This window comes from Carlito syrichta, unplaced genomic scaffold (assembly GCF_000164805.1).
Source record: "Carlito syrichta isolate Samal-C Ts95f unplaced genomic scaffold, Tarsius_syrichta-2.0.1 Scaffold308835, whole genome shotgun sequence".
NCBI lineage: Eukaryota > Metazoa > Chordata > Mammalia > Primates > Tarsiidae > Carlito > Carlito syrichta.
Window position 1 is genome coordinate 267,858 of NW_007252931.1, and position 25,616 is coordinate 293,473.

The 25,616-nt window shown below is 43.7% G+C and overlaps 1 protein-coding gene across 1 annotated transcript; it reads right to left on the minus strand.

Annotated features, from left to right (window-relative positions):
- Positions 1-455: 455 nt before the first annotated feature.
- Positions 456-24,001, minus strand: ACP6 (acid phosphatase 6, lysophosphatidic). The gene is made up of 10 exons (XM_008066009.1): positions 23,313-24,001; positions 14,277-14,405; positions 14,034-14,164; positions 13,150-13,229; positions 9,240-9,327; positions 8,120-8,252; positions 6,764-6,864; positions 4,481-4,576; positions 1,335-1,500; positions 456-656 (listed from the first exon to the last, which is right to left on the minus strand). Exons 1-10 carry the CDS (start codon positions 23,529-23,531, stop codon positions 513-515), a joined length of 1,287 nt encoding a protein of 428 aa, XP_008064200.1. The 5' UTR covers positions 23,532-24,001; the 3' UTR covers positions 456-512.
- Between the last annotated feature and the right edge of the window lie 1,615 nt (positions 24,002-25,616).

Below are 25,616 nucleotides of genomic sequence, written 5' to 3' on the forward strand. Positions count from 1 at the left end.
TCAGGGCAGAAGCTCTCAGAGCTGAAAGTTTCTTTTCTTTATCCAAATAGACCCTCCTCTACCTCATCACAGCATAAAACATACTGCATTGTATCACTGATTTACTTATCTACCTCCCCCACTGGACTGAAACAACTTGAGGGCAGAAACTTTTCACCTTTATAATGACTACTACTTAAGTAAGGGGCTCAATAAATGCTTGTGAAATTAACATAGTAGAAAAGAAATAAAGTCCAAAACCAGCACAATTATACAGGGGTCATGATACTTCCAGCCTGTGACACCTGCAGGTGCTTCTGACCTTAGAAATAGAGAACTATCCATTTGGTCTTAGCATTACATCCCTTTTCTTTTCAGGAGGAGTTCTTAATATACTTACAGGAAGGAAATATCTTTATGTTATATTAAGGTACATTAGCCCTTGCTCCCCAATCTCCCAAACACACGAAGCTGGAGGTATTGTACAAAGTCATTTTATTTAAAAAATTAACACATCCTGCTTGTATAAACTGTCACTCTCCATTTCCAAGTTCCATCACCTGAGCTTGGGAGCAGAGTGTGTGGTATTTTTCTGGGCTTAAGGTGTAAGCTGACATGGCATTCAAGAACTCATCCAGTGGACAGAGCCCACCAGGGCAGCCTCTTGGCACCTGCTCCTGTGAAAGAGACATAATTCAGCAGGTCCACTAAGGACTCTGTCCTTCTGCTGTTTTCAGCTGAGTCCAGAGATCGAAGAGGCTCTGAGCCAAGTGGTATATGTGTGCACAAGTATAATGGCCAGGAAGGCTCTACTACCCAATTAGCTTGCGGTGGGAGGGAAGCACTACTTGGCACTTGTAAAAGGCACTCAAGAAGTGTTTGTTAAATTGACTGCGAAGACACAGTCAACTTACATCCCAGAGATGGGAGAGCCAACGGTGTCATCCCTAGAGTGCTCTGGCCTCTGCCCTAGACATCAGCCCTGATGAAGCAGCCAAGACACAAGGGTGCTGACAGCACACACCACCTCCCAAAGACACCATCAGCTATCTTCAAAACAAGCCTCACAGACAGGATGTCACATCTCAGCAGAGACATTCAGGAGACAAGAGGGGGGAATCTGTTCTAGAAGGAGTCTGTAACAGAATTAGGGGAAGGCCCAAGTCCCACCCTACCACCATATGCCAAGTTCTACCCTACCCAAAGACCATAGCCATGAGTCACCCAATTGGATTCAGAGAGCTGATTGTACCAAGGGAGATTTCACTGGGTTTGACGGGGGAGACTAAACCAGGTGGATAGGGCTTGGGGGAGGGTGCCCTCGCCACCACCCAGTCCCACCTCAGAGGTCTTACCTCCCCGTGGTAATAGAGCTGCACAAACCACTCCTTAGATTTCTGGTGCTGGTAGAGTTCCATGGTCAGGTCAGCAGCAAAGGGGGGCCATTTGTGATCAAAAATCCCCAGGGCCAGTAAAAGAGGCATGAGGGTCACATCATGAGCCGCATAGAGGTACAGTTTTCTGCAAGAAGGAAACAGTTCCCCACAAGTCTTTACCTCAGGATTCTGGAGGACAGGACAACTGCCTGCCTCCTTTGAGTAAGAAATGACACTTGCCTCAGAAAACACTGCACTGAAACAAGTCAAGGACAGAAAGTTTTCACCTTTATAGTGACTACTACTTAGTTAGGGTGCTCAATATGTGTTTGTTAAACTAACTCATTCATGACTGCTTACGTGAATTTACATCATTCCAAATTCTGATCCTGGTTGCTGCTGATGTGAATTACATCTTGGCATATTCTGTTTCTGAATGCTGCAACGTTGTCATATGCATGTTATTATATTTTGCTTGGAAATGAATAGTGAGGCAAGGAGAGAAAGTTAATTGAGATAATGATCAGATACCAATTATACAATGTTGTGATTGATTTACGTAGTTGGTAAAAATTGCAAGTTGGTCATTATTTTGTTGCAATTAGTGTTGTACACTTGTATTTTGATATTTCAGGGCTTTCATACATCAATGTTAAAAATAATTTACCATAACTATGGAAAATGAAGAAATATATGCTGATGAGACTTCAGAGATCAAAGATGAATCCAGTGAACTTCTTAGTGATAGAGAGACAGATAGTGATGTAATGATGCAGTATAAATGAAGAAACATATATATGCAATATATATATATATATATATATATATAATATATATTTGGCTTATAGTCCCAATAAAAATCTAAAGCACAGATGCTAGTCAGAGTGGTATCTGAGGCAAAAACTGGATATGTCTGCAACTTTCAGCTGTATTGTGAAAAAGGTGACAACTTAGAAAAGACCATTTTACTTGTGCTTAACAACAGAAGTTTACAGCAACGAGCTTCAGATTTTTTTTTTATTTTTGCTCTCTCTCAGTATTAAGAAAGTGAAAAATTTGCCGATCGTGAATGTGTTAAGATAGGAGAAGTCCAAAACTAACACAAATCTATAGCTGACATGTAGAAATCAGTGGAATCTGGTATAAAACTCCTTGGAAATAAATGCAGGGGGAGAAGGCTTATTCCTACTCCTCATGTCTTCATGAGGAGGGTCCGCACTGGAGAGACTCTCCTGGCCTCCTCCCCACCCACTCACTCACTCATCCCTGGTGAGTTTCAAAGAAGAAACTGAGCATATGTGGCTTAGGCCCTACCTCTCTTCTCTCTTTGGGTCACCTCCCCCCCACACACACACATCCCCTCCCATTCCATGGCCAATGTTCTTCCTACTCTCAGACATGGGATGAATTTAGAAAGCAAGTTCTGCTTCTTGCTGAGGAAGCTTGCAATTTGGGGAATTAAGTTCATTTTTATAAAATAATAAGAAGTTCATTTGGCACTTAACACATTCGCCAAATGGCTATAATCAGTAATAAAGGTGCCATTTCACTCTACAGCTGCCTGATGCCAGGATCCATTTCTTGGGAAGGAACAAGGATTGTATTTATTGGCCCCCAACCTAGAAGACAAGCATTGGATCCTGTGGTATTCTAAAGATACAAGGTGGAGGGTGGCAAGGTAGCAAAAGCTAGCAAGAAATGTACTATCGTGTACAGGTACTGTGAAGGACAGGGAAGGGCATTCACACGATTTGCTATTATAAATCTTGGTCCTAAGTTTCTGAATGTTTCCATTTCAACTTATTGTCCCTACGCCTCCTACTCTCACCATGAGTTTCTAACTATGTGTAATCTCTTTCTCTCTCAAGAAGGTAGCCTACAGCAATGCTTCTCCAAAACTAGGATGAATATAAATCACCTGGGGAATCTTGTTAAAATGCAGATGCTGATTCAGTAGGTCAGGCTGAGGTCTAAGAATCTAACGAGTTCCTGGGTGATGGTGAAGCTGTTTGTCTGCAGACAACACTTTGCTTAGCAAGTGCCTAGGACGCATAACCAAATCCAAATCCATGATCCCAACTTGGGGGTCCAGGCTACAAAAGTGGCATTGGAAATTCATGAGCCATTTCCAACATTTTAAAATGCTTTATGGGCTGGGTGCATTACCTCACACCTGTAATCCCAGTACCCCTCGGAGGCCATAGCAGGAGGTTCACTTGAGGCCAGGAGTTTGAGACCAGCCTGGGCAACATAGTGCGACCCTGTCTCTACAAATAAAAAATAAATGTAGCTGGATATGATGGCTCATGCCCGTAGTCCTGCTACTGGGATGCTGAGACAGGAAGATCACTTAAGCCCAAGAGTTTGAGGCTACAGTGACCTATGATCACACCACTGCACTCCCACCTGGGTGACGGAGCAAGATCCTATCTCTAAAAAATAAAAATTTAAGCCAGGCTCGGTGGCTCAGTCTGTAATCCCGCGCCTTTGGGAGGCTGAGGTGAGTGGATTGCCTGAGCCCGCGGGTTCAAGACCCGCCTGGGAGCAAGACCTCATCTCTACAATAAATCAAAAAATCAGCCAGGCGTGGTAGCGCATGCCTGTAATTCCGGCTACTCGGAAGGCTGAGGCGGAAGGATCGCCGGAGCCCAGCAGGTCGAGGCTGCGGTGGCCGGAGTGGCCACTGCACTCCAGTCTGGGCAACAGAGTGAGACTCCAACTCAAAAATAAATAAATAAATAAATAAATAATAAAAATTTAAAAGATGCTTTATGGATATCATATCTTCTGTATATTCAGTGAAGGTGTTCAAACTAAATAATCTATTAAGCAATTATCTTTGTTTTGGACTATTATAATATAAAATTAGTGTGGTATCATAATTGACTACTCTGACACATGTTCAATTAGTTAAAATAAAATTGCTGAAATAAAAATTTCAAATCATGGTAGAACAGAAAGAAAGGTAAAAAGATTGTGAGCCTCTACGGTACTCTTGGCCTCTTAAACATCTGCCTTCAGTCACTGATGGCTGGTTCTTGCTTCCCTAAGATGTGGGTTCTTGCCCTGCAACTAGAGCTCCCACACACCTTTAGCTCACAAAGCAGAATTTCTGTGCTAGGTACCTGATCTTATCAGGTGGAGTGGCAGGATCCACGGCTCTTAGCAAGTTGCTCTCCAGGATGTGGAGGAATGGGCCTACTGCCATCTGAAGACTTTCCCTGTGAAAAGTGAACAATATTTAAGCATTCAGCAGGCACTCAGCACTCAGGGGATGTGCTGGTTCCGCCCCCAGGACCTCACGAGCCCAATCAGACAGAGCTGAGAAAAAGGCAAGTAATGCACAAGGGATAGCGAAGGACCAGAACGAGAGAAATGGCATCAGGTCTGGGATCCTCTGTGAACAAAGACCTCTAACAACAAAAGCACCAGGATATGGACCTGCTCTGAACACAACTGAGGTGGGAGGGGCTGGGGGAGCAGAGCATTAGTAACCTGGAGAAGTGATGAAGAACCAGGACTTAAAGAATTAAAAAGTAAAGCTGATAAGGACAGGGGGTAAAGATTTCCAGGAATTCCAGAAGCCCTTAGAAAAACAATCAGAAGAAACAAGAACATCCTAAGTTATGTTTCCTATGTCCCAGTCTTCCTTCTTTTGGACTTTAGACCACAAGGACATTTCATTTATGTCTCATTTATGTGTCTTAAAAAGCTCAGCGGTAGTGTTCCCACGGTTGGCTCTGTGGCGCCATCACTTTATTCTCAGGCTTGTCACATCATGATCACAAGGTGACTGCTGCAACTCAAAGCACATTCACTCACAGTAGTAGAAATGCTTCTCATTTACTGATCCTGGCAACTGATCAGCTTCCATGGAGGCTTCAGGGGCCTGTCTTCTTGTTTTCGTGCTTCTCACTCTTAATCAAAGAAAAAAACATACCTTTCCTAGAATTCCAAGAACCCAGTCACTGACAAAAGGGAACAACATTGCCATGATTGGCTTAGCCTGACCCTTACTCACGGTGACTGGGTAAACTCCCACCTTTATAAATCAAGAAATGTTGCAGCAATGGATACAGAGCAGGCAATCAACACTGTATGCAACCTATACTTTTCAGAAGAACATGTAAGGCAAAGCTGAGTTGGATGGCATAGTGGGGTTATAACCATTTGTCCTTGACAAAATATCAATTTTATGAAACCAGGACTAATTGGAATGGAAAAGACAATAGTTTTTACGCCAGAAGAAAGCAAACTATGTCATGGACCAAATCCAACCTAGCTGATTGTTTTTTATAGATAAAGTTTTATTGGAACACAGCCATGCCTATTTGTCTGCATATTGTCTTTGATTGCTTCAAATTACAAGGGCAGAGATGAGTAGCTACAACAGAAATTGCATGGCCCACACAGCTGAAAATATGTACTAAATATATGTGTGTACATTGATGAAGGGAGGACAGTAAGTAACAACTTAGGTACAGTCAGGCCACTTCATGAACAGAGAAGGGAAGCTGGCAAGTCCCAGGGAGTGGCAGCAAGCTGTGTGACTTGGCTCGAGCCCTCTGGATGCCTTCGACTAATGCATTGCTTACATGGACACATGGACTCTGAGGGGAAGAAATGCAGTCAGGGGCTCTTATTTTGCAACTGACCAAGCAAACTCTTGAAATATTAGATGCATCTTCCCACTACGCGTTTTCTCCAGGACTGTTTCTCCACTTCCCTCTCCCTCCCCTATCAAGTCACCTATTCTGAGTGTAAGCTGAATGCTCATAATCAATCAGAAAAAGATGAATTCTGAAATTTGACAAGAGAGAAACTTTCCATGCTGGCTTGGAAACAGACCTTCTAGAAACAGAACCGTAGGTACTAGGAATGTAGAGAAAACAGAGGCCTGGTGGTCAGCAGATCAGGATCCATGTCTTAGTTCTGCCACTTGCTAGCTGAGCCTAGGCCACGCAGCCAACATCTCTCAGCCCCGGTTTCTTTATCCATAAAGCCAGGGATAATGACACCTATCTCACACAGTGAGAACAAAAAAAATGACTTGTAAATTATGATGTGATGAATAAAGGGAGAAATAATTATTCTTCCTTCAGCTCCCCCCACCCAAATCCCTTAAACCTTAAAGCAAAAGGAAAAAGTGAGAGATCAAGAGAAAGGCAGTAGAGTGGTGGCTCCTGGTTCAGTGTAACAGGGAATGGAAGTACTAGGTCACCAGTCCCAGCTCCAGAAATGTGAAGACCTAAGGCCTATGAGTAGGCTAGCAGGACAGGGTTGTTTCAGCATCCTCACATGCAGAGACACCAGCCAGCAGTTGTGAGTGGGCCTGATGAACTCTTCGTCCCCCCACACCTGGAGGTCTGACAAAGCATGACTTCATGCCAGCGGCAGAGGCCCCTCACCTATCTTCCTTTTGCAGTACATACAGGGCTGTGTCCACAGCTCTCTGTTCAATCATCCGTGTAAATCTCTTCAGTGCAGGGCAGCTTGGGAGGCTGTGTACCTGAAAGAGCCGCAGGTACAGTGTTAGAAAGAAATGCTTCTCACCTATTGATCCTAGCAGCTGATCAGCTTCCATGGGGCCTGGGGAACCCTGTATTCATCCAGGAAGGGTCTTAACAACTCAAAAAGCTATGTCCCTGGGGGCCCTCTGAAGCTATTACTAGAGATCTGAGATCTGAAGGAACAGGAAAAAAATTTTTTTTTCCTTCCTTTTTGATGGATTCCCATCCTCTCCAAAATTGAAAAGATTTGTATTTTTTTTAACTTAAGAAAAAGATGAACAAAATGTAAGGCAGAGAATTCATAAATTTCTACTTGGTCTTCATTTTCTCCAAAATGACTTCTAAAAGCATCCCATGGTCGGGCACAGTGGCTCATGCCTATACTCCTAGAACTCTGGGAGGTGGAGGTAGAAGGATTGCCTGAGCCCAGGAGTTCGAAACCAGCCTGGGCAACTTGGCGAAACCGCTACTTGGCAGGCTGAGGCGGAAGGATCGCCTGAGTCCAGCAGGTTGAGGCTGCGGTGAGCTGTGAATGTGACAAATTATGCTTCTGCCTGGGTGACAGAGTGAGACTATGACTAAAAAAAAAGAAAGTATGCCATATAAACAGTTTATAGAAACACTTGCCATTTAACCATAAGCCTATTTTACACATAAGCACAAGGTGCATTTCTGTCTGTAGAGCACACTGTATTTTTCACAGGAGGAGGGAGAATCCTCTACTGTCTTTGGGGGTCCCACTTTGAATCTAGAGAAGCATTTCCCTTTGTGTAGTCTTCTTTATGTATTTATTACATTAAAAAAGACTCTATGGCTAAATAAGTTTGAGAAAAGCAGACAAATATTAACTAGTTTTGTTTACTATAGGTTTCTCCAATTGTTTTAATATGTCGATATACAGATGGACTTTCCACAAAGTGATACAATAAATAGGGATTCCAAAATTTTTAAACCCTCTCCATTCCTCCCTCCCCATCACCTACCTCACATGTCGGGTGTTCTGGGCAACATGCTTCAAGAAACTCTAATCTAGAGTTCAATGTCTGTGTCCCTAATGGGTGAGGAGTCTGTCTTGATTGCTCTCCAGTCCCTCCATTCCCTTATCTCTTCCATTTGCAGGTCCTATTACTGTTGCCTCCAACTCAAGAGGCCTCTACCCACTTCTCTCTGCTCAATTCTAATTCAGGAGTCAGCCCATCCAGATGCCTATCTCATACTCCCCAAACCCAGGGCCTGGGGAAGATAGTCATCCACCTGCTCAGCAGCCATGTTGTCCAGGAGGATGAGGAAGTCCACTCCATCATTGCTGTTGATGCCCATCCCTTCCTTCACCTTTTTCAAATCCTCTGAGATTCCTGGTTGCAAAGAGGCAGCCTGCCTCCGGCCTCTGTCACAAAATAAAAAGTAATGCCTTATATTATACAGTGATTAACAGTTTACAAAGTGTGCTTCATCCAACATTTGGGATCTCATTTAATCCCCACAACAACCCGCTGGGGTTAGATGGTATTATTCCAATTTTACAGATGAGTAAGCTAAGGCTCTATGAGGTCAAATGACTTGTAAACATAAGTTAGCAAGTACCAATATTACAATGAAAGGCCGGATTTTCCAAATCCCAACCTAGCATTTGTAGCACATCAAAAATGATGCAAGCATGGCCCAGGTCTGTCTGAAAACAGCGTTATTTTTCTTCTATGGAATACATACTATACAGTCTTAGTGCAGCTCAGAACTACTTGAGAACTGGAGTGTCATTGGCTCCAATCTATCCTACACAGCAACATATTGGTAAGAGAAGGAAAGTCTACGTCCTCTGGTGCTTGTATACCTCAATTTACAGGTCAGTGGTGGGCTCAATCATCTTTTATTTAGCCTGTTGGTTTCTCATCTGCCCCATCTGACATCCCAGGGTTGCCAGGAGGATAATGCATTATAAATGGCAAATCCCTACTTGTGGCTGAATATATCATCTCTCTAGCCCAGCATGTGGCTTTTCCCATCTTCCTGTACCTTCACTATGAGCCTGCCACATGAGCAGAGCTTCTTTGCTTCCTGGGCAGCTGATGCCAGGCCTGAGTATAATTTTTTAAATGTATGTATGTATGAATGTATGTATGTAGATGAGGTCTTGCTATGTTCCCCAGGCTGTTCTCAAATTCCTGTGCTCAAGCAATCCTCCCACCTTGGTTTCCCAAAGTGCTGGGATTAGAGGCATAAGCCACCATGCCTGACCCTGAGTATCAGTTAAACCCTCCAATCTCTTATCCATCAGTGTGAAACTTGAGCAGGCCCTCAGTACAGGCAGAGTCCTGCCAGCTAAAGTGGTAAAAATCTGTCCTCCACTGATGAGTAAGAACCCAGGGACAGTTACCTGGTTCTCTGCCTCAGGCTCCAGCAGTTTTGGTAGTTGGGATACAAGACTTCAGAGCTTGCCTCATCAGTGTGGATGACGATGGGTCCTAGAAGGAAGGTAGGAAGCACAGGCAGGAAGAGGTTTCAGCTTGTTCTTCCCTGTATCTCTACCTCTTCTCCTTCTCTTGTCTACAGAGATTGGACTACTCCAAGGGGCAGATCATCAAGGTTACTCCTTAAGTACAGTACAATTAAGTACAGTACATGCCTTCAATATGCCCTGGCTCTGCCAGCAGGCACTTTCCTGTCATCTGAGCAATGGAAAAAGCAAGTAACAGCCTGTTCTGTTTAGCACAAACCCTCCTACTGAGCCACAAATAGCCTATAGCAGGTGCCTGGATCAGACTGGCACTTCCCTGACCCCTTCCAAAAAGATCCCTACCTTGGACATTCTAATAAAAAATGACTTTATCAGAACTAGGTTACTTTCTTGCTTCCTCAAGTCCAATCATACAGGCCCGTATGGTGACTTATCACATGACAAACTAAGAAAAGTGGCCACGAGGCTACAATTCCTCTCAGACCCCATAGCCTTACCCAAATAAAAGTGAGACTCCTAAATGAATTGCCGGCCTAATCATAGATCTAACAAAAGAAACTGCAAACAATATTTCTTACATACCTCACAGTAGCTCACTGCTGCTCAGAGCTCCTCAGTACCCTTATCCCCTTCCCATCAATGCCCAAAGAAGGTGTTCTAACACCTTCCTGTGCTTTGCTCTGTGCCAGAGATGGCAAGTGCCTGTGGCAGGTTCTCTTTCCACACCATTCAAGCCTGATGGTGAAAGAAGTAGCACCCATCAGCAGCAGTTTGGAATTCACAAAGGTCACTCCACAGAGTGATTAGGTGAATCAAAGTCCCAAAGAGCTATTTATTCCCAAATTATTGACAGTCAGAACCCAGGACTTCAAAAGTAGCCTATGGTAACTGCACTGGAATATTCAGACATACTTCACTAGTCTGGACAGAAGAAGATACCAGACTGAAAGTCATAAGAGTTTAGTCCTCAATCCACAACTAACCAACAGGATCGTCTTAGAAGGTCACTGCTGTTATCTGGGGCTCATCAGTAAATCAAGGGGTGGGACTATAGCAGCAGTTTTCAATTGTTTCTAAAGCAGTTAAACCTCCCCATTCTGCTATTATATAAAGTAATAAAAGAAAATGTGATGATGGCTGCAAGGTGGGGGTCCAAAGTGTTGTGTACTCTTATGTCCCACCTGCCTCCCTTCCTGTAGTTCCTGAGCCCCCCTGAAGAATCCTGGGGCTCTGCAGGTCACGTGAAAAGAACGCCAAGTGATCAGAGGCCCTCTTCAGATATCCACATCCTCAGAGAAGCAGTCGAACACAAAAGTAAAGAGTATGGATTCTGAAACCAGACTCCCAGAGTCTGAATCCCAGTTCTACCATTGACCAGTTTGTATCCCTGGGCAAGTCATTTAGTCTTTCTGTTTCTTAGTTCTCTTATCTATAAAAGGGGACAGTGGTACCTGCCTAATAGGGTTATTTTATGAATTCAACAGGTTAATATACACAAAGTTAATTTTTAAAGAAAATTTTAGAGGCAGGGTTTTTCTTTCACCCAGGTGGAGTGCAATGGTGTGATCATAGCTCCAAATCCTGGCCTCAAGAGATCCTTCCAACTTGGCCTCCCAAAGCAATGGGACTATAGGCCTGAGCTACCGCACCCAGTCAATATAGGCAAAGTTCTTAGAACAATGTTTGATGCATACAGTTGACTCTCTGTATCCTCAGGTTCTTCTTCCATGGATTCCACCAACCAATTCTGGATCAAAAATATTTGAGGGAAAAAATAAAAATAACAAAATAACAATAAAAATAATATAAACCAGCCAGGATCGGTGGCTCAGCCTGTAATCCCGCGCCTTTGGGAGGCTGAGGTGAGTGGATTGCCTGAGCCCGCAGGTTCAAGACCCACCTGGGCAACTTGGCGAGACCTCATCTCTACAATAAATAAAAAACGAGCCGGGCGTGGTAGCGCGCGCCTGTAGTTCCAGCTACTTGGAAGGCTGAGTAGGAAGGATCACTGGAGCCCAGCAGGTCGAGGCTGCAGTGGCCGGGAGCGGCCACTGCCCTCCAGTCTGGGTGACAGAGTGAGACTCCAACTCAAAAAATAATAATAATAATATAAACCAAAATGCAGCATAATACATAGTATTTACATTTACCAGGTATTATAAATATACATAATCTAAAGATTATGCACAGGTGGATATGCATAGGTTATATGCAAAAGTATGTCATTTTACATAAGGGACTTGAACATCTGCAGATTTTGGTATCTGAAGGGAGGGGAGAGTAAAGAGTATCCTGGAACCAACTCCCCTCAGATACTGAGGAATGACTACTGTACTAGGTCCTTCCAGTGTTACAATATAAATAACTATGACCTAAACCTCTAATATTGCCATCTAGATTCTGGATATTGGATCTACAGTTTATGATAAATAAGGCACACTTGAGTCGACACTTGCATATATGTTGAATGAATGACTGACCAAATGGCACAAGCCAACAATCTCTAGCTTCCCCCACAGCCTGAGTCTCTATAGCTTCTATAGACATAACCGTCTAAGCGGTGTCCCAAAGTTGTACCACTTCTGGGATTCTTTGGTCTATTCATGTCCCTTCATACTGGGAAAGGTATGGAAATAGCCAGGACAGAAATCAAATTGGAGTCCCAGTACCTGTGGGTCCAGTGCAGGGAGCTGTCACCCAGATGGCCACACTCAAGGCCAGTGATTTCCTTCCCCCTGGGTTTATACTGGGGCATCCTCAGTCTGGGGTCTGTAGATAATGCTGCTAACAACAAACATCTTTCCTTCTCAGTCCTGCTTTTGATGTTCTTGAGAAGAGGACATTTGCCTTTTAGGAGCTAAGCAAGTGAGAACTTTCAGAAGATCAGGCATTGTGGAGTATTCCTAAACTCAAGGGCTCTCAGGAAGCAAGGGGCAGCCCATCTTGTTGCTTTCTGTTACCTAGATACATGCTATTTGTGTTCCACAGCCAACCTCAGCCAGAATCAGCAGCAGTACACAACCCAGCTGGGGGCAAGACCAGCTTCCTCTTGCCTGAAGGTTCCATTACTTTACATATCTCTTAAAAGTTTGATGAACATTTTGTTTCTATCTGAGCTACTGCTAAAGAAGCCAAACAAAATAACAAGAACCTTTACCTTATAGCACCATTTTAGTGAGGCCATGAAGCTCTGAAACTCAGACCGGTGATTAAATGTAAATTTGAATCAATTACAAATGACAAAATGCAGCCTCGTTTGATGGCCAAAGGCCCTCAATACATAAAATCCATGTGGTAAAATAATTAATGCAGTCCTTGGGAGTGAAAAGGTTGGGAACCATTGACCACAATCATTCACTAGCTGAATATGTCAAAACCCAAACTCAATAGACTTTCTCAACTAGGAAAGGCTGGACAGAATACTGTTCATGCTATGGATTATCATCAAGATCTGAGTAGTAGCAGAAGTTTTGGGTCCTAGCTAAGTGTCCCTCCTGCCCTCCATCCTTTCCAGCAGTGTCTCAACTAAGCAAAAAGCCCCCTGTTGTTCACAAGATCTGGTTAGGACCACCTTGTACAGCTCATGTTGCAGCTTGAGAAGTGCAGTCAGGCACCAGAGGCATTGCTGATGCATTGCTGCTGGTGAGGAAGTCAGGCTGGCAAGGGCAGCATAAGGCTGGACAGGGGAGGGCCCACTGGAATAGGTTCGCCATGGAAGTCATGTGTGCGGAAGGATAAAGATCAAAGGAACCAGGAAAGTGAGAGGGGTTTTGGATGTGAGAAGAGTTCCTCAGAGATAAGAGCTTACTTCTACACCCCAAACACAAACCTTCTTTCTGACGCTGGAAAAGTCCAGCCAGCAAACAACGGGTAGACTCCAGATTCCGATACATGTTAGTGGAACGAACACTAAAAAAAAAAAAAAAAAAATTAAGAGCTAGAGACAATCAGAAAAGGAATAATTAATTATATACACTCTACCTTATTTCACAGAGCAACTGGGAGTCTTTCAAGACTACATAAGGGGAGGTATGGGACTAGGAAGAATGCTTTACCTTTCTGTAGGATGGCTGCCCCCGAGGGACTTGAAGGCCAATGAAGGTGGCCTTCAGGGACCATCTGTTCACAGGATCCTGTGATAGAAGGGTAACTGCATCATGACAGGTTGTCCCCCACACTACTTTGGATAAGAGTGGGAACCGACTTGGGGGTCAGGACCGTGGCAGGATTTTATAGAGAGAATCAGGACACAGAGGCCAGGAAGCAGTTTTATTCGTGCTGGAACTGGCTCAGCGGATTCACATCCAAAGGCAGCATTGTCTGAACCCCAAGCGCAGCAGGGCATTGTCTTTTATACAATTTTAGCTTCTTTGTCCCCCCAATAAGGCTTACATATTTGTAACATACAGGCTAATTGGGTATTTCACAGCTAAAGTTTACAGCAGAGTTACACATGCGCACTACAGATTGGAGTTACATTCCTTTTTAACATGAATCTTCCAAGAAAGTTCTTATCTTATGGTGCTAGAAGAACTCTTTCATTTTTCTGGGAAGGCTTTTATCTTACTGTACTAAGCAGGCCCCTACTCTGTCCTGGGAAGGCCTTCATCTTATTAGGCCTGGGGGAAGGGCTCCCAGCCTCAAGGACACGTTTCCTCGTGTTCAAGACCAGACCTTAAATTGGGTGCAACACCCCTTTTTCAAGTCACTCACAAGACCTCCTGTGGGTTGAAGGTTGGTGAAAGAAAAGGGATGTCTTCCACATAATTCTTCCTTAGCCTCTCTCCTAGGGCAAACATCTGCTGCATGCCCACCTTGGTCAGCTGCCCAGCAAATATGCCTCCCTAAAGTGGGAAAGAAAGAGAGGGAAGAATAAAAACAGCCTGCTGAACTCAGCCCAGAGAAAACCATGGAAGCGTTGCAGTGGGCTCCCCAGAGCAAGGACTCATTGCTCACCTTCAGGGTGGTCTCCTGGTATTGAGAGTCGTAAGGAGAATATGGCTTCGGGCCACCAGCTAGATTGGTGACAGTGTATTCAAACTGAGTTTGGGGTGGGACCTCTAATAGCTGAGGGTTCCATTCTACCTGTTGTGACCACAAAAAACAATACATTGTTTTAAAAGCTTCTTGAAACTTACCGTATTCGCAGAAAACAGCACTCAGAGAACACGTCTGGAATTGCTGACACTAGGCCTGCAAACTTCCCATGGGAAGGAAGGAAAGAAACTAACTCTAGCTCCAATTAAGGGAAGACAGGATGGTTATTTATTCTTCCAGGTGTCCTTAGCTCAAATTTTGTTATTGCTACCCTAGTAATCACTGTTAAGCGACTGCTCTGGCACTAAGCCCACACAGAAGTAAGAGGAAGAAGTGGCCAGAATGCCTGGCATTCAAATAATTGGTGAATGAATGAATGAATGAGTGGATGAATGAAATATCTCAAATGGCCATATGTTTGGAAGAATGTCCAAAGAATCAATCTGTAGGTTTCTAAGACCTGACCGGTCGCCCCTCCCCTACCACTTCTACTTAATGCCTCTTGTAACTGCCACGTATCCCTTCTCTTTCATCCAATTTCTGAAACAAGCAGTGCCATCTAAGACTTTGCTTCTCCATGGTCTTTCTTTACTCCTTGCAGTCTAGCTCCTGACCCAACTCTACTGCAATGGTTTTAAAACATTACAAGCGACCACAGGGATCATAGGTCCAACTGTCCATAAAACTCTTACACACTCACTTAGTTAATATGTGAGGACTTCAATTTTTAAAAATAAGTCTTTCCTTCTAATCCAGTATACCAGCTCCTCCTCCCCACCTACTGTGTCTCTCTCAATCCCACCACAGTTCTCCAAGGCCCCAAAACTCAGACCTCTAGCTTTCTCGTGCCTCACCCCACCAAGCCCTGCTGATCACTGGCTAGAAAAAAAGTCATGCCCAATGGTCCCTTCATGAACATACTAGACTGTAAACCTTATGACTGCAAGCAAGAGCCTGCAGCAGACTCCTCCCTTCCACACCCACAGTCCATACAGATGGAACCACCTAATTAATCTTTCTGAAAAAATCATTTTTCATTGCATCTAAAAATTTTATTTTAATAGACAAATAATTATTGTACTTTTTATATTTATGGGGTACAATGTGATGTTTTGATAGGTGCTTACACTGTGGAATGATTAATGTAATTAACAAATCCATAGCCTCACATACTTATGCTTATGTGGTAAAAATATTTAAAATCAATCTTTTAGTGATATAGGCATACATCATTTCTTTAAAAATTATTTATTTATTTTTTGAGTTGGAGTCTCACTCTGTTGCCCAGGCTAGAGTGCAGTGGCACACTCACGGCTACCCCAGATTTGACCTGCTGGGCTCTGGCAATCCTTCCACCTCAGCCTTCCAAGTAGCTGGAACTACAGGTGTGCACTCCCTCACCTGGCTAATTTTATTTATTTTTTTATTGTAGAGACAAAGTATCGCCAAGTTGCCCAGGCTGGTCTCGAACCTGTGGGATCAGGCAATCTACTTGCCTTGGCCTCCCAAAGTGCTGGGATTACAGGCTGACCCACTGAGCCTGGCCGGCATACATCATTTTATTGCACTTTGCTTTACTGTGCTTTGCAGGTATTGTGTTTTTTACAAATTGAAGGTTTTGGCAACCTGAACAAGTCTACTGGCCCCATTTTTCCAACCGCATGTGCTCACTTTGTGTCTCTGTGTCACATTTTGGTAGTTCTTTTAATATATACTTCAAATGTTTTCATTCACATTATCTGCTATGGATAATGTGAACGAAATGTGATCTAGGATCAGTGATCTTTGATGCTAGTATTGTAATTGTTTTGAAGCACCACACACTGTGCCCATATAAGGTGGCAAACTTAATCCGTAAATGTCTGTGTTCTGACTGCTCTACTGACTAATCATTTGCCCGTTTCTCTCCCTTTCCTCAGGCATTCTTCTTCCCTGAGACTCAACTATATGGAAATTAAGCCAGTGAGTCTAACCCTACCATGGCCTCCAAGTGTTCAAGTGAGAGGAAGAGTCAGATGTCTCTTACTTTAAATCAAAAGCTAGAAATGGGAAGAGGCCAAAATGTCAACATTAATAGACATTTGGGAGAAGTAAATTCCACTCCTCATGGATGACTTTGAGGGGTTTAAGGCTTCAGTGGAGGAATTAACTGCAGATATGGTAGAAATAGTAAGAGAATAGCAGTGGAGCCTGAAGCTGTGACTGAATTGCTGCAATTTCGTGATAAAATGTGAATGGATGAGGGGCTGCTTCTTATGGATGAGCAAAGAAAGTGATTTCTGGAGATGAAATCTACTCCTGGTGAAGATGCTGTGAATACTGTTGAAATGACCACAAAGGAGTTTGAATACTTCATAAACTTAGTTGATAAAGCAGTGGCAGGATTTGGGAGGATTGACTCCAATTTTGAAAGAAGTTCTGCTGTGGGTAAAATGCTATCAAATAGCATTGCATGCTACAGAGAAATTTTTCAGGAAAGGGCAAAATTAATCGATGTGGCAAATTTCATTGTTCTCTTATTTTAAGAAATTGCCACAGCCATCCCATTCTTCAGCAACCACCACCTTGGTCAGTTCGCAGTCATCAACATCAAGGCAAGACCTTCTATCAGCAAAATGATGATGACTTTCTGAAGGCTCAGATGATCATTAGGATATTTTAGTAATAAAGTATTTTTTAATTAGAATAGGTATATTTTTCAGACATAATGGTATCCCATACTTCATAGACCGCAGTATAGTATAAATGTAATTTTTATATGTACTGGGAAGCTAAAAAATGTGTGTGACTCACCTTATTGTGATATTTGCTGTATTGTGATGATCTAGGGTTGAACATGCAATATCTCAGAGGTAGGCTTGTATGTGTGAAATCTAAAAATGTTGAACTCAAAGAAGTAGAAAATAGAATGGTAGTTACCAGAGGCTAGAAGAGGGAGATCAGTGGGGAAAGGAGAGATATTTATCAAAGGGTACAAAATGTCAATTAGACAGGAAGAGTAAGCGTTAGTGATCTATTGCACAGAATCTATTGCACAGTGACTACAATAAATATTTCTCTTTTTTCTTTTTTAAGAGATGGGATCTTTCTTTGTTGTCCAGGCCGGTCTCAAGCCCACAGCTTCAAGTGATCCTCTTACCTTGGCCTCCCAAAATACTAGGATTACATGTATGAGCCACCATGCCTGGCACACATTGTATATTTCAATGTCACCTAGTTAATCTTGCTAAGCCACTTGAATCATATCAATGGCTTCTTTTTCTAAGGCAAGTATCTGGACTTCAAAAACTTCTACACCTTGGCTGGCCCCATATCCAGCTACACTGCCTTTCTTCTCTCTCCCAACCTAGATCCTGCCCACTGCTTACTCTGTATCTTCTTTCATCTTGTTTCCCTTGCATGAAAGGGTTTCTGTTCCTATCTGCCCACCTACCTTCTCTTTAATGTTCAAGAATAACTTAAGTCTTACTTTATCATCAGCAGTAACCACTCAATCTTTCAGTAGTTGTCTTCTTAATCTGATTTCCTACAACAATTACAATCAAAAGAACAATATTTAACTCTAGTCCCTACCACTTTGTTTTGATTTAAAATTAACATTTGAAAACCCACTATGTCACATATCATATTTATCTTCCCCTCCCAGAACTATCCAAGGAGAGTACTCCTGGGAGTCTTAGATTCTCTCTGCACAGAGGAAGTCATGCATTCTTCCAACAGGCATTGTTTCAGTCCCACCAGCTCCCAGTCTCCAGTGCCTGAGCCTCTTTTCCACTGGTGCTGCCCCAGCTGATTTCAGAAGACCAGGTGTTCAGAGAGACCTTCTTCCTTCTCCAGTTAGTCATTGCTCCCTCTTTCTGATCTTCTAACTCCCCTGGAGAAAAGCCCTCCAAGGGCTCATGGCCGCACGCTGGTCTCACCTCCTCTCTCACAGCCCTCTCACTTCTTCCCTGCCCTACATACTTACTCTCCAGTCACACAACTTTGTTTCCTTTAGCACTATTTTCATACCTGATGGTCTTCCAACATCATGCTTCTTGTGGCTGGAATTGTCTTTCTCCTTTCATCTGGAAAGACACTTGTTCATTCTATAAGACTCAACTTAAGTGTTCCCAGAAGTCTTGACCATGGTCCTGTGCTTTTACAACAGCCTCAGCCTCTACCAAAGCAAATTAGAAGAACTTCTTTACTGACCTGACCTGCTCAGTAGACTTGGCTTCTGGAGAACAGAGATTGGGTCATTCACTGACCTCTGTATTCTAGATGCCCAGCACAAGTATTCTAGGGCCTCGCACAAGTATTAGTTCTGACAATTTGCCGGGCCCTGTGGAAGATGCCAACCTGAGACAAATTGACCCTGCATTTTCTGGGTTTTCAGGCTAGCAGAAAAAGCAAGTTATGAATGTAAATTGTAGCAATTCCATAAAAGAAACAGATACTCGCTGCAAGAAATCAAATGAAAGCCATCATAGTTCAAAGGCAAGGCAGACCTTCTCTTCTGGCTGGGGATTCAGGAGAAGTTTCATGGAAAGAATGGCATTTTAAATGAATAATCTTGAGGTAAGCAAAGACCTGGACTTGTAAGACACAGCATTCAGAGTTTCAAGAATAACCAAAAAATGCAATTTGTGACCTGTGTTAATGATTTAGTATAAAATGGGGAAACTAAATTAAAATATTTATCTTTTTTTTTTTTAAAGAATAACCAGAAAGCTTGAGCAAAGTAGAGATGGTGAAGAATGTGTATGACAAAGGAGTAGTTTGGTTTCCCTCAACCCAGGAATGTTTTTCAAACTTTTAAATTAGCAAATACCAAGTAAAGTTTAACTTTAGATTTGCATATATAAAGGCAAAAACTAGAATTTCTCTTGAAGTAGGAGTGAGAACTCAAAGCCCCAGCCACTCAGCTTCCCTCTAGCCCAGGGGCTCCACAGAATAGTTTGAAAGCGGAAGTATATATCACAATTGGAACAAGAAGACTAAATGCAGAAAAGTCCATCTGAAAATGTCAGCAATAGTCTATCTACATGAGAGCCTAACATGCCCTCTAAGGCTATAGGAATAAAAGGTAGATACAAGGCATCTGAGTTAGTCTTGGCAAATGAGTAGATAAAAACTTTATTTGGGGGCCGTGTTGGTAGGTAAATCAGGAAGAATAAATAAAAAATAACTCTGATTTTGAGCCTAGTAAGAAAGGTACTCCTTGACTAAAACTAAGATGGAAGACCAGGTAGAAAGTTGAGTTCAGTTTGAGATGTTTTAAGTTTGAGACACTTTCTGTGTGTTTTCAGTGCTCCCAGCATATTCCCATAATGGAAATCTGTTGTGTCTCTCTCTTTCACCACATAGTAAATTCCTTTAAAGCTGAAGCTGAATTATCCATCCTTGTAAATCCAATGTCCAGCATGGGACCTAGACACTGGACACATAGGTCCACAGGGACATTCGGCCCCATTAAGAAATCTCCTGTTAGGCACATTTACTAACAGAGGGCCTTTGGTGTTCCTCAGAGACAACTACCTGAAGTCCAGGTCATTTCCGGTCTACAATATACGTTTTCAAATTTTCAAGGATGGAAGATACATCAGTTTCACATATGGTGTCTACCACACATACAAACTCTCATTCTCATTCCTGCTTTTCAGCTTCCCAGTTAGCAGCAAAGGCTAACTTAATAATTTTACCTGTTTTATTTATGCCCCATCTTCAAGAAGTAACAAAGTAGATGACAGCTATACCTAAAGTATAGTAAGAAACCAATTCAAAGTAGACAAGAAAGACAAAAGCAAACATGCAGGAACAAAAAAAAAGAACACAATAGTAAGGTTATTAAAAAATGCACACCATGAAGATCCACATACTTATCATAGGTGAGCCACAGATTTGGCATTAAGCTTTCTGCTTTTATAGAAAAGGAGAAACTTGATCAGCTAGACAAGTGTAAAGACAAAAGCAAGCCAACTGTTCAGGAGAAGCACACCATTTCTAATGCTAACAGACAAATTCCTCCCAAGGGTCCTCATAAAGAGGATGGAGTAATACAATGAACATCTTTTCAGTATTCACAGCAATGAGTTCTGCGGGATTGTTTCTCCTGGTTCTCTCAACATAGAATGATAGTATCTTAACAAAGCACATTTCAGTGAAGGCAATTCTACATTGGGACTGATATGCTATCCTCCAGGAAAAGACAAAATTTACATAAAAGTAAACAAAACCCTTCCAGGTATAGTTGTAGATTTTAGAATAAAGCAAAGTTACTAAACGTTGGTTGTATACTGGCATCACTAGACATTTTTAAAAAGTTACTGGGCTAATAATATCTGGATCTACCTGGGGTGGGGCCTCTACTTTTTTAATGTTATCCACTCCAGATAATTCTAAAGCTTCACCAGAGAAGCTTGTACAATGTCTGAATACCCCAGATCAATTAAATCAGAATCTCTGGGGGGGAGACTCAGGCATTGGTATTTTTTAAAGGTTCCCATTGAATTCAATGTTCCACCCAGGTTAAGAACCATGGATCCAGAAGAATACATGGACTGACTGGCACACCCCTCACGCAAACTTCTTGAATACCACTTCTCTCAGCTGAACACTGGAAAGGTATTAAACAACAAAAGTACTGACATTATGCTTCTCGGCTTGTCTATGTTGTCAAATAAATGAGGACCCAGATGCCTTAGTTAACAGAGAAGCTGGGGTAGGTTGGACTTTATTTTATAAAAACTGAGGAACATGCCTGGGTGGAGGCCATCTTGCCACTGTCCAGAGGGGAGTTGGGGAAAACCTGAAAGCAGGGCCAGAGCTTTTCTTCTGAAAGTACACTTGGATATACTCTAACGATCAGAAAAAATGGCCAACCAAGTTCCACAATTTTATTTCTGAAGTAGAGATGCAATCTTTCAGCAAGACTGCTTAAACCAATGACTATTCAAGCCCTAAGAATGAAACACCTCGTTTTAAATAATGCTACTTTCTGAGGATTTGTGAGATAACTGAATGAAGTGACTTGTCACATATGTTTGTCTATAAATCAGTCAGAAATTTAAAAAAGAGGTACCAAAAGCAATTCTAGTTTTAGAATTGTTGCTAGGCAGGACTCTTCTGACTATAATTAGTAGCAGAACCAGGAAGTTAAGAAAATCCCATAACAACCTCTATCAAATTGCATCTTGAAAAGAAAGCCTCAGGGAGAACATCCAGATATGAGTTATAAGAGGCTGATGACATTTGCTCATAGCTTACACTGAAAGAAAGTTGGTTCCACTTCTGGCATTTATGCACAAGACTTTATACTAAATAACCAAAGATATTTAAAGCATCTGCCTAAAGTCTGGAGAATACGAGCAGACAGGAGAGGTAATATGCCTTTTCTAATTGCAAAGCCAGGCCATGGATTCAGATGCTCCCTATTCTGTGGCTACCCAGATTGAAGATGAATGAAGCTGGTGTTCTAAGCTACAATGGTCCCTTCCACCAAAACCACAGACTATATCCTTCACACACTCACTGGCTCAGGAGCAAGCCCTAGAAGAATCTAAATATTTTTCCAGGGCCTTAAGGGAATATATACGCTGTACATGTCCATAGATCAGGTTAGCTGTAGGTCCAGGAATAGACATTCAAAGTTTTATTCTCCACCACCAATGATATCTTTGCCTTTAACATGAATATACATTCCTATATATTATTCTTCAGATCCTATGTAACAAGAATAAATACACAAGAATTGGGGTCCAGGGGACTTGTGTATGAGATAGGCTACATTTATACAAAATCGTAAGGAAAATGTAGCGATCTAATGTAAAAAGGCAAAGTAAGGATCAAAGAAACAAAAGAAAAGAAATTTCAAGACTAGATATCAGGTGGCATAGCCATATAAAGGTTAACTAGAAACCTGGTAATAGAATTAAATCTATCAAAAGGTATTTGTTTATTTGGGAAATGTTTTAGAGGTTTGATTTTAAAAATGGGTTTTCGGTTTTTCAATGTCACAACCCAGAGGAAAGCAACTGTGATCATGAAGAGTATACCTGATATCAGGTTTGGACAATGTGGCCCATCTGCTCCATTATCAACTTGGAAGACCCATGATTCAAAAGCACTTCATAGGTAAGTGGCACACCTGGAAGCTTGAGAATTTCATTTTCCTATTCCTCTTCACTAGGTCTTCCCATTATGAAAGGTCACATTCAGGGAGGATAATCATTAAAAAAAAAAAATCATTTGCGCTTTAGTTATAACTATCCAAACCAATCCAGACCAATTCTAAGACTTATAGCCACAGACTAGTTAATTTTTAATTTTTTCCTACCTCAAATTCCTTCCACTATAGGTTTACAAGTCTGACAAAGAAAAGGAGAATCCCAAGATACAGCACTGGTTACAAAGAGCATTCAAGAGATCTCCAGCAAACCCCGAGAAAAAGCTGTTGCAAAATTTGTTTCCAAAGGCATCCACCTCTTACCCACTGTGATCCCAATTAGGGTGTTTCCCGTCACCCGGATCCCCACAACTCTGACAAACAACCTTCAAAACAGTCACACAGAAGGGCACCGTACCCTTGTACTAAAGTTCGCTCAGATACTTGTTAGAAATGCTGACTCTCTGGCACCACCCCACGCCTGCCGAATCAGAACCTGCAGTTTAACAAGATTCCCAGGCGATTCCCATGGCCTTTAAGAAGTGCAGCATTGCTGGCTGCACCACTGGGACGAAGCTGTTCCGGGACTATCCGACACCCGACAGGTCGGGGCAGCGTGGGGAGCCAGGGTGGGAGGGTGTCAGGCCAGCAGCTTTGCTCAGGAGCCCGGGGAGGAGCTGGCTACTGCTGTTTCCCCTTTGTCTGTACCCAGTCCGAGCGCCGCTCCACGAGGATAAAGCCCCGAAGGTGTGTCCGGGCGAGGCACCCGGTCCTCGCCCCACCAGCCCCGGCCCGGGCCGACCTCTCACCTGCTCCTCCAGCGGGAGCGGCTTGAGAGGACTCCGCGCCCCGTGTCGAAACACGACCTGCACCATTTTCAACTCCAGCAGGTTGCGGTCGACGGGTTGCTGGCCGTCTGCCCCCTGCAGCTCGGCCAGGGCCCCCCGCCGCTGGTGGAGGCAGTACGCCAGCGAGGTCAGGACGCCCACCGGGGCCCACACGCGCATGCTGAAGACGCCGGCGATCATGGTGGCAGCCCCTCCGCTGCCCTCTGACTTGCGGTTGCAGGAGGCGAACACAAGCACGAGGCTCAGCGGCCGCCCATAAATTCGCGTGAACTGGCAGGGGCGTACATCCAGCCCCCCCGACCAGCGGGGACCGCCGCGACTCCCGCCTTGAGGGAGAGCCTGAGTGGAACGTCGGGGCAGAAGCGGAGGTGGGAGCAGAAAAGACTCCCTGGGGCTTTTAACCAGGGTCGGCGTTGGTCGCTCCTGCTGCAGGCTTGGCCGGGGGGCGGGGGGGAGGGGAGGGAGCCCAGCTCCTTATCTTTCGCCCTCTAGGGAACCTTAAACTTGCATTTCAAGTTTGGTCTCCAGCACCCTTGAAGGGACAGGAACCAACCCTGAGCTCCTCGGCGGCAGCGGCTGCACTAGCATAGACGCCTTGCTTCCACTTTTCTATGAGCAAGATCCCACCCACCTCTTTACCCACCCAGGGAACTGTCCCAAGTGGACCCGCGCAGAGGAACACGGGAAAACGAGTCCTGCGGCGAACGCCTCGTCCGAAGGCCTGGAGTTGGGAGAACTACAACTCCCACAAAGCTGCGTGCACCGGGGCTCCCACGGGGTGGCTGCGCCCGCCCCTGGCAGCGGGCCTCACTTTTCAGGCTCCGCCGGTCTCCAGGCCTGGGGGCCCCTCGGACGTGTCTGGGCAGGCTGGGGAGTGGGCGTGACTCTGTCGGCCTGGGAGTTTGCCAGGCAGGGGTAGGGAGGAAACGCAACCATAGGGTTAGAATTGGGCGGTGGAGGAGCAATTAAGACTTCCTTCAAGTCCTGGAAACGTGGTGCAGAAGTTAAGAGCGGAGATACCTACTGGGTGATTGCTCTTTGCTAAGCACGGCCCTAGGTGCTTTTTTTTAAGTCTTCGTTTACTACCGTCCTCCTATGTTTAAAAAAAGTCTCAAGGCTAAATCGTCGCAGTCCTGTAGAACTCTGGATGTATTTACTTACATTCAGAACATTTGCTTTTGGAAAAATCCAGGCCTTGCCTGTGGGTATCCCAGTGACTAAGAACCTCAGTTTACACAGAAAAATGCCGTCTTACCACCTACTGATCTAGTTTCTGTTGAATATATAGCTATCCCAAGCTTGTGTTTCCAGTTCTCTGCTCTCTCTTCGGATCAAACTGGGCCAGATGTAAGGACAACATTCTTATGGAGCAGGTCTCCTGACCTGAGTCTAAATTCTGTTCACAAAGCTGGAAGGTTCTGAATGCTTGGGGGAGGGGGGGCGGGGGGGAGAAGTGAGTGATTTTGAAACACTACGTAGACATTGTCACAGTTTTCTTCCTGGCACAGCTCATGGAATCACTCTTCAGCCTCTTACTGGGTGTGCTGATGTGACTGAAGTTGTGTCCCCACCCAAAATTTATATGTTGAAACCCCAACACACAATGTGGCTGTATTTGGAGATAGGGCTTTTATGGCTAATTATGGTTAAATGAAGTCATAAGTGTAGGAGTCCTAATTCAATAGGATTGGTGGCTTTATAAGAAGAGGAAGAGGAATCTCTCTACAACCATGCAAAGGGTGTGAGCATACAAGAGGACAGACAGGCATCTGCAAGCCAGGAAGAGGGGCCTCACCAGAACCCAACCATGATCCTGATCTTGAACTTCCAGCTTCCAGAAATGTGAGAAAATAAATTTCCATTGTTTATGCCATCCAGTTGATGGCATTTTGTTATGGCAGCCCAAGCAGACTAAGACACTATTTTACTACAGTCTCAGTAAGGCACCAGGAACACCAGACACACTGCTTGGAACCAGTATAGTAAAATGCAACCCCAGCAGCTGGGGAGAGCAGTTCTCAACAGTTCAGTGATAACAATTCAGTTTCAGTGCAGAAGGGCCCTTCAGCAGCCTTGGTAGCCTTGGTAGTTTTAGTATTTCAGAACAGCTTCAAGGTGATGTAATGTTGGCATCTGGACAATGGACAAAGCAATCTTTTTTTTTTTTGAGTTGGAGTCTCACTCCTTTGCCCAGGCTGGGGTGCAGTGGCACGCACGCTCACGGCCCCAGCATCGACCTTCTGGGCTCCAGCGATCCATCCACCT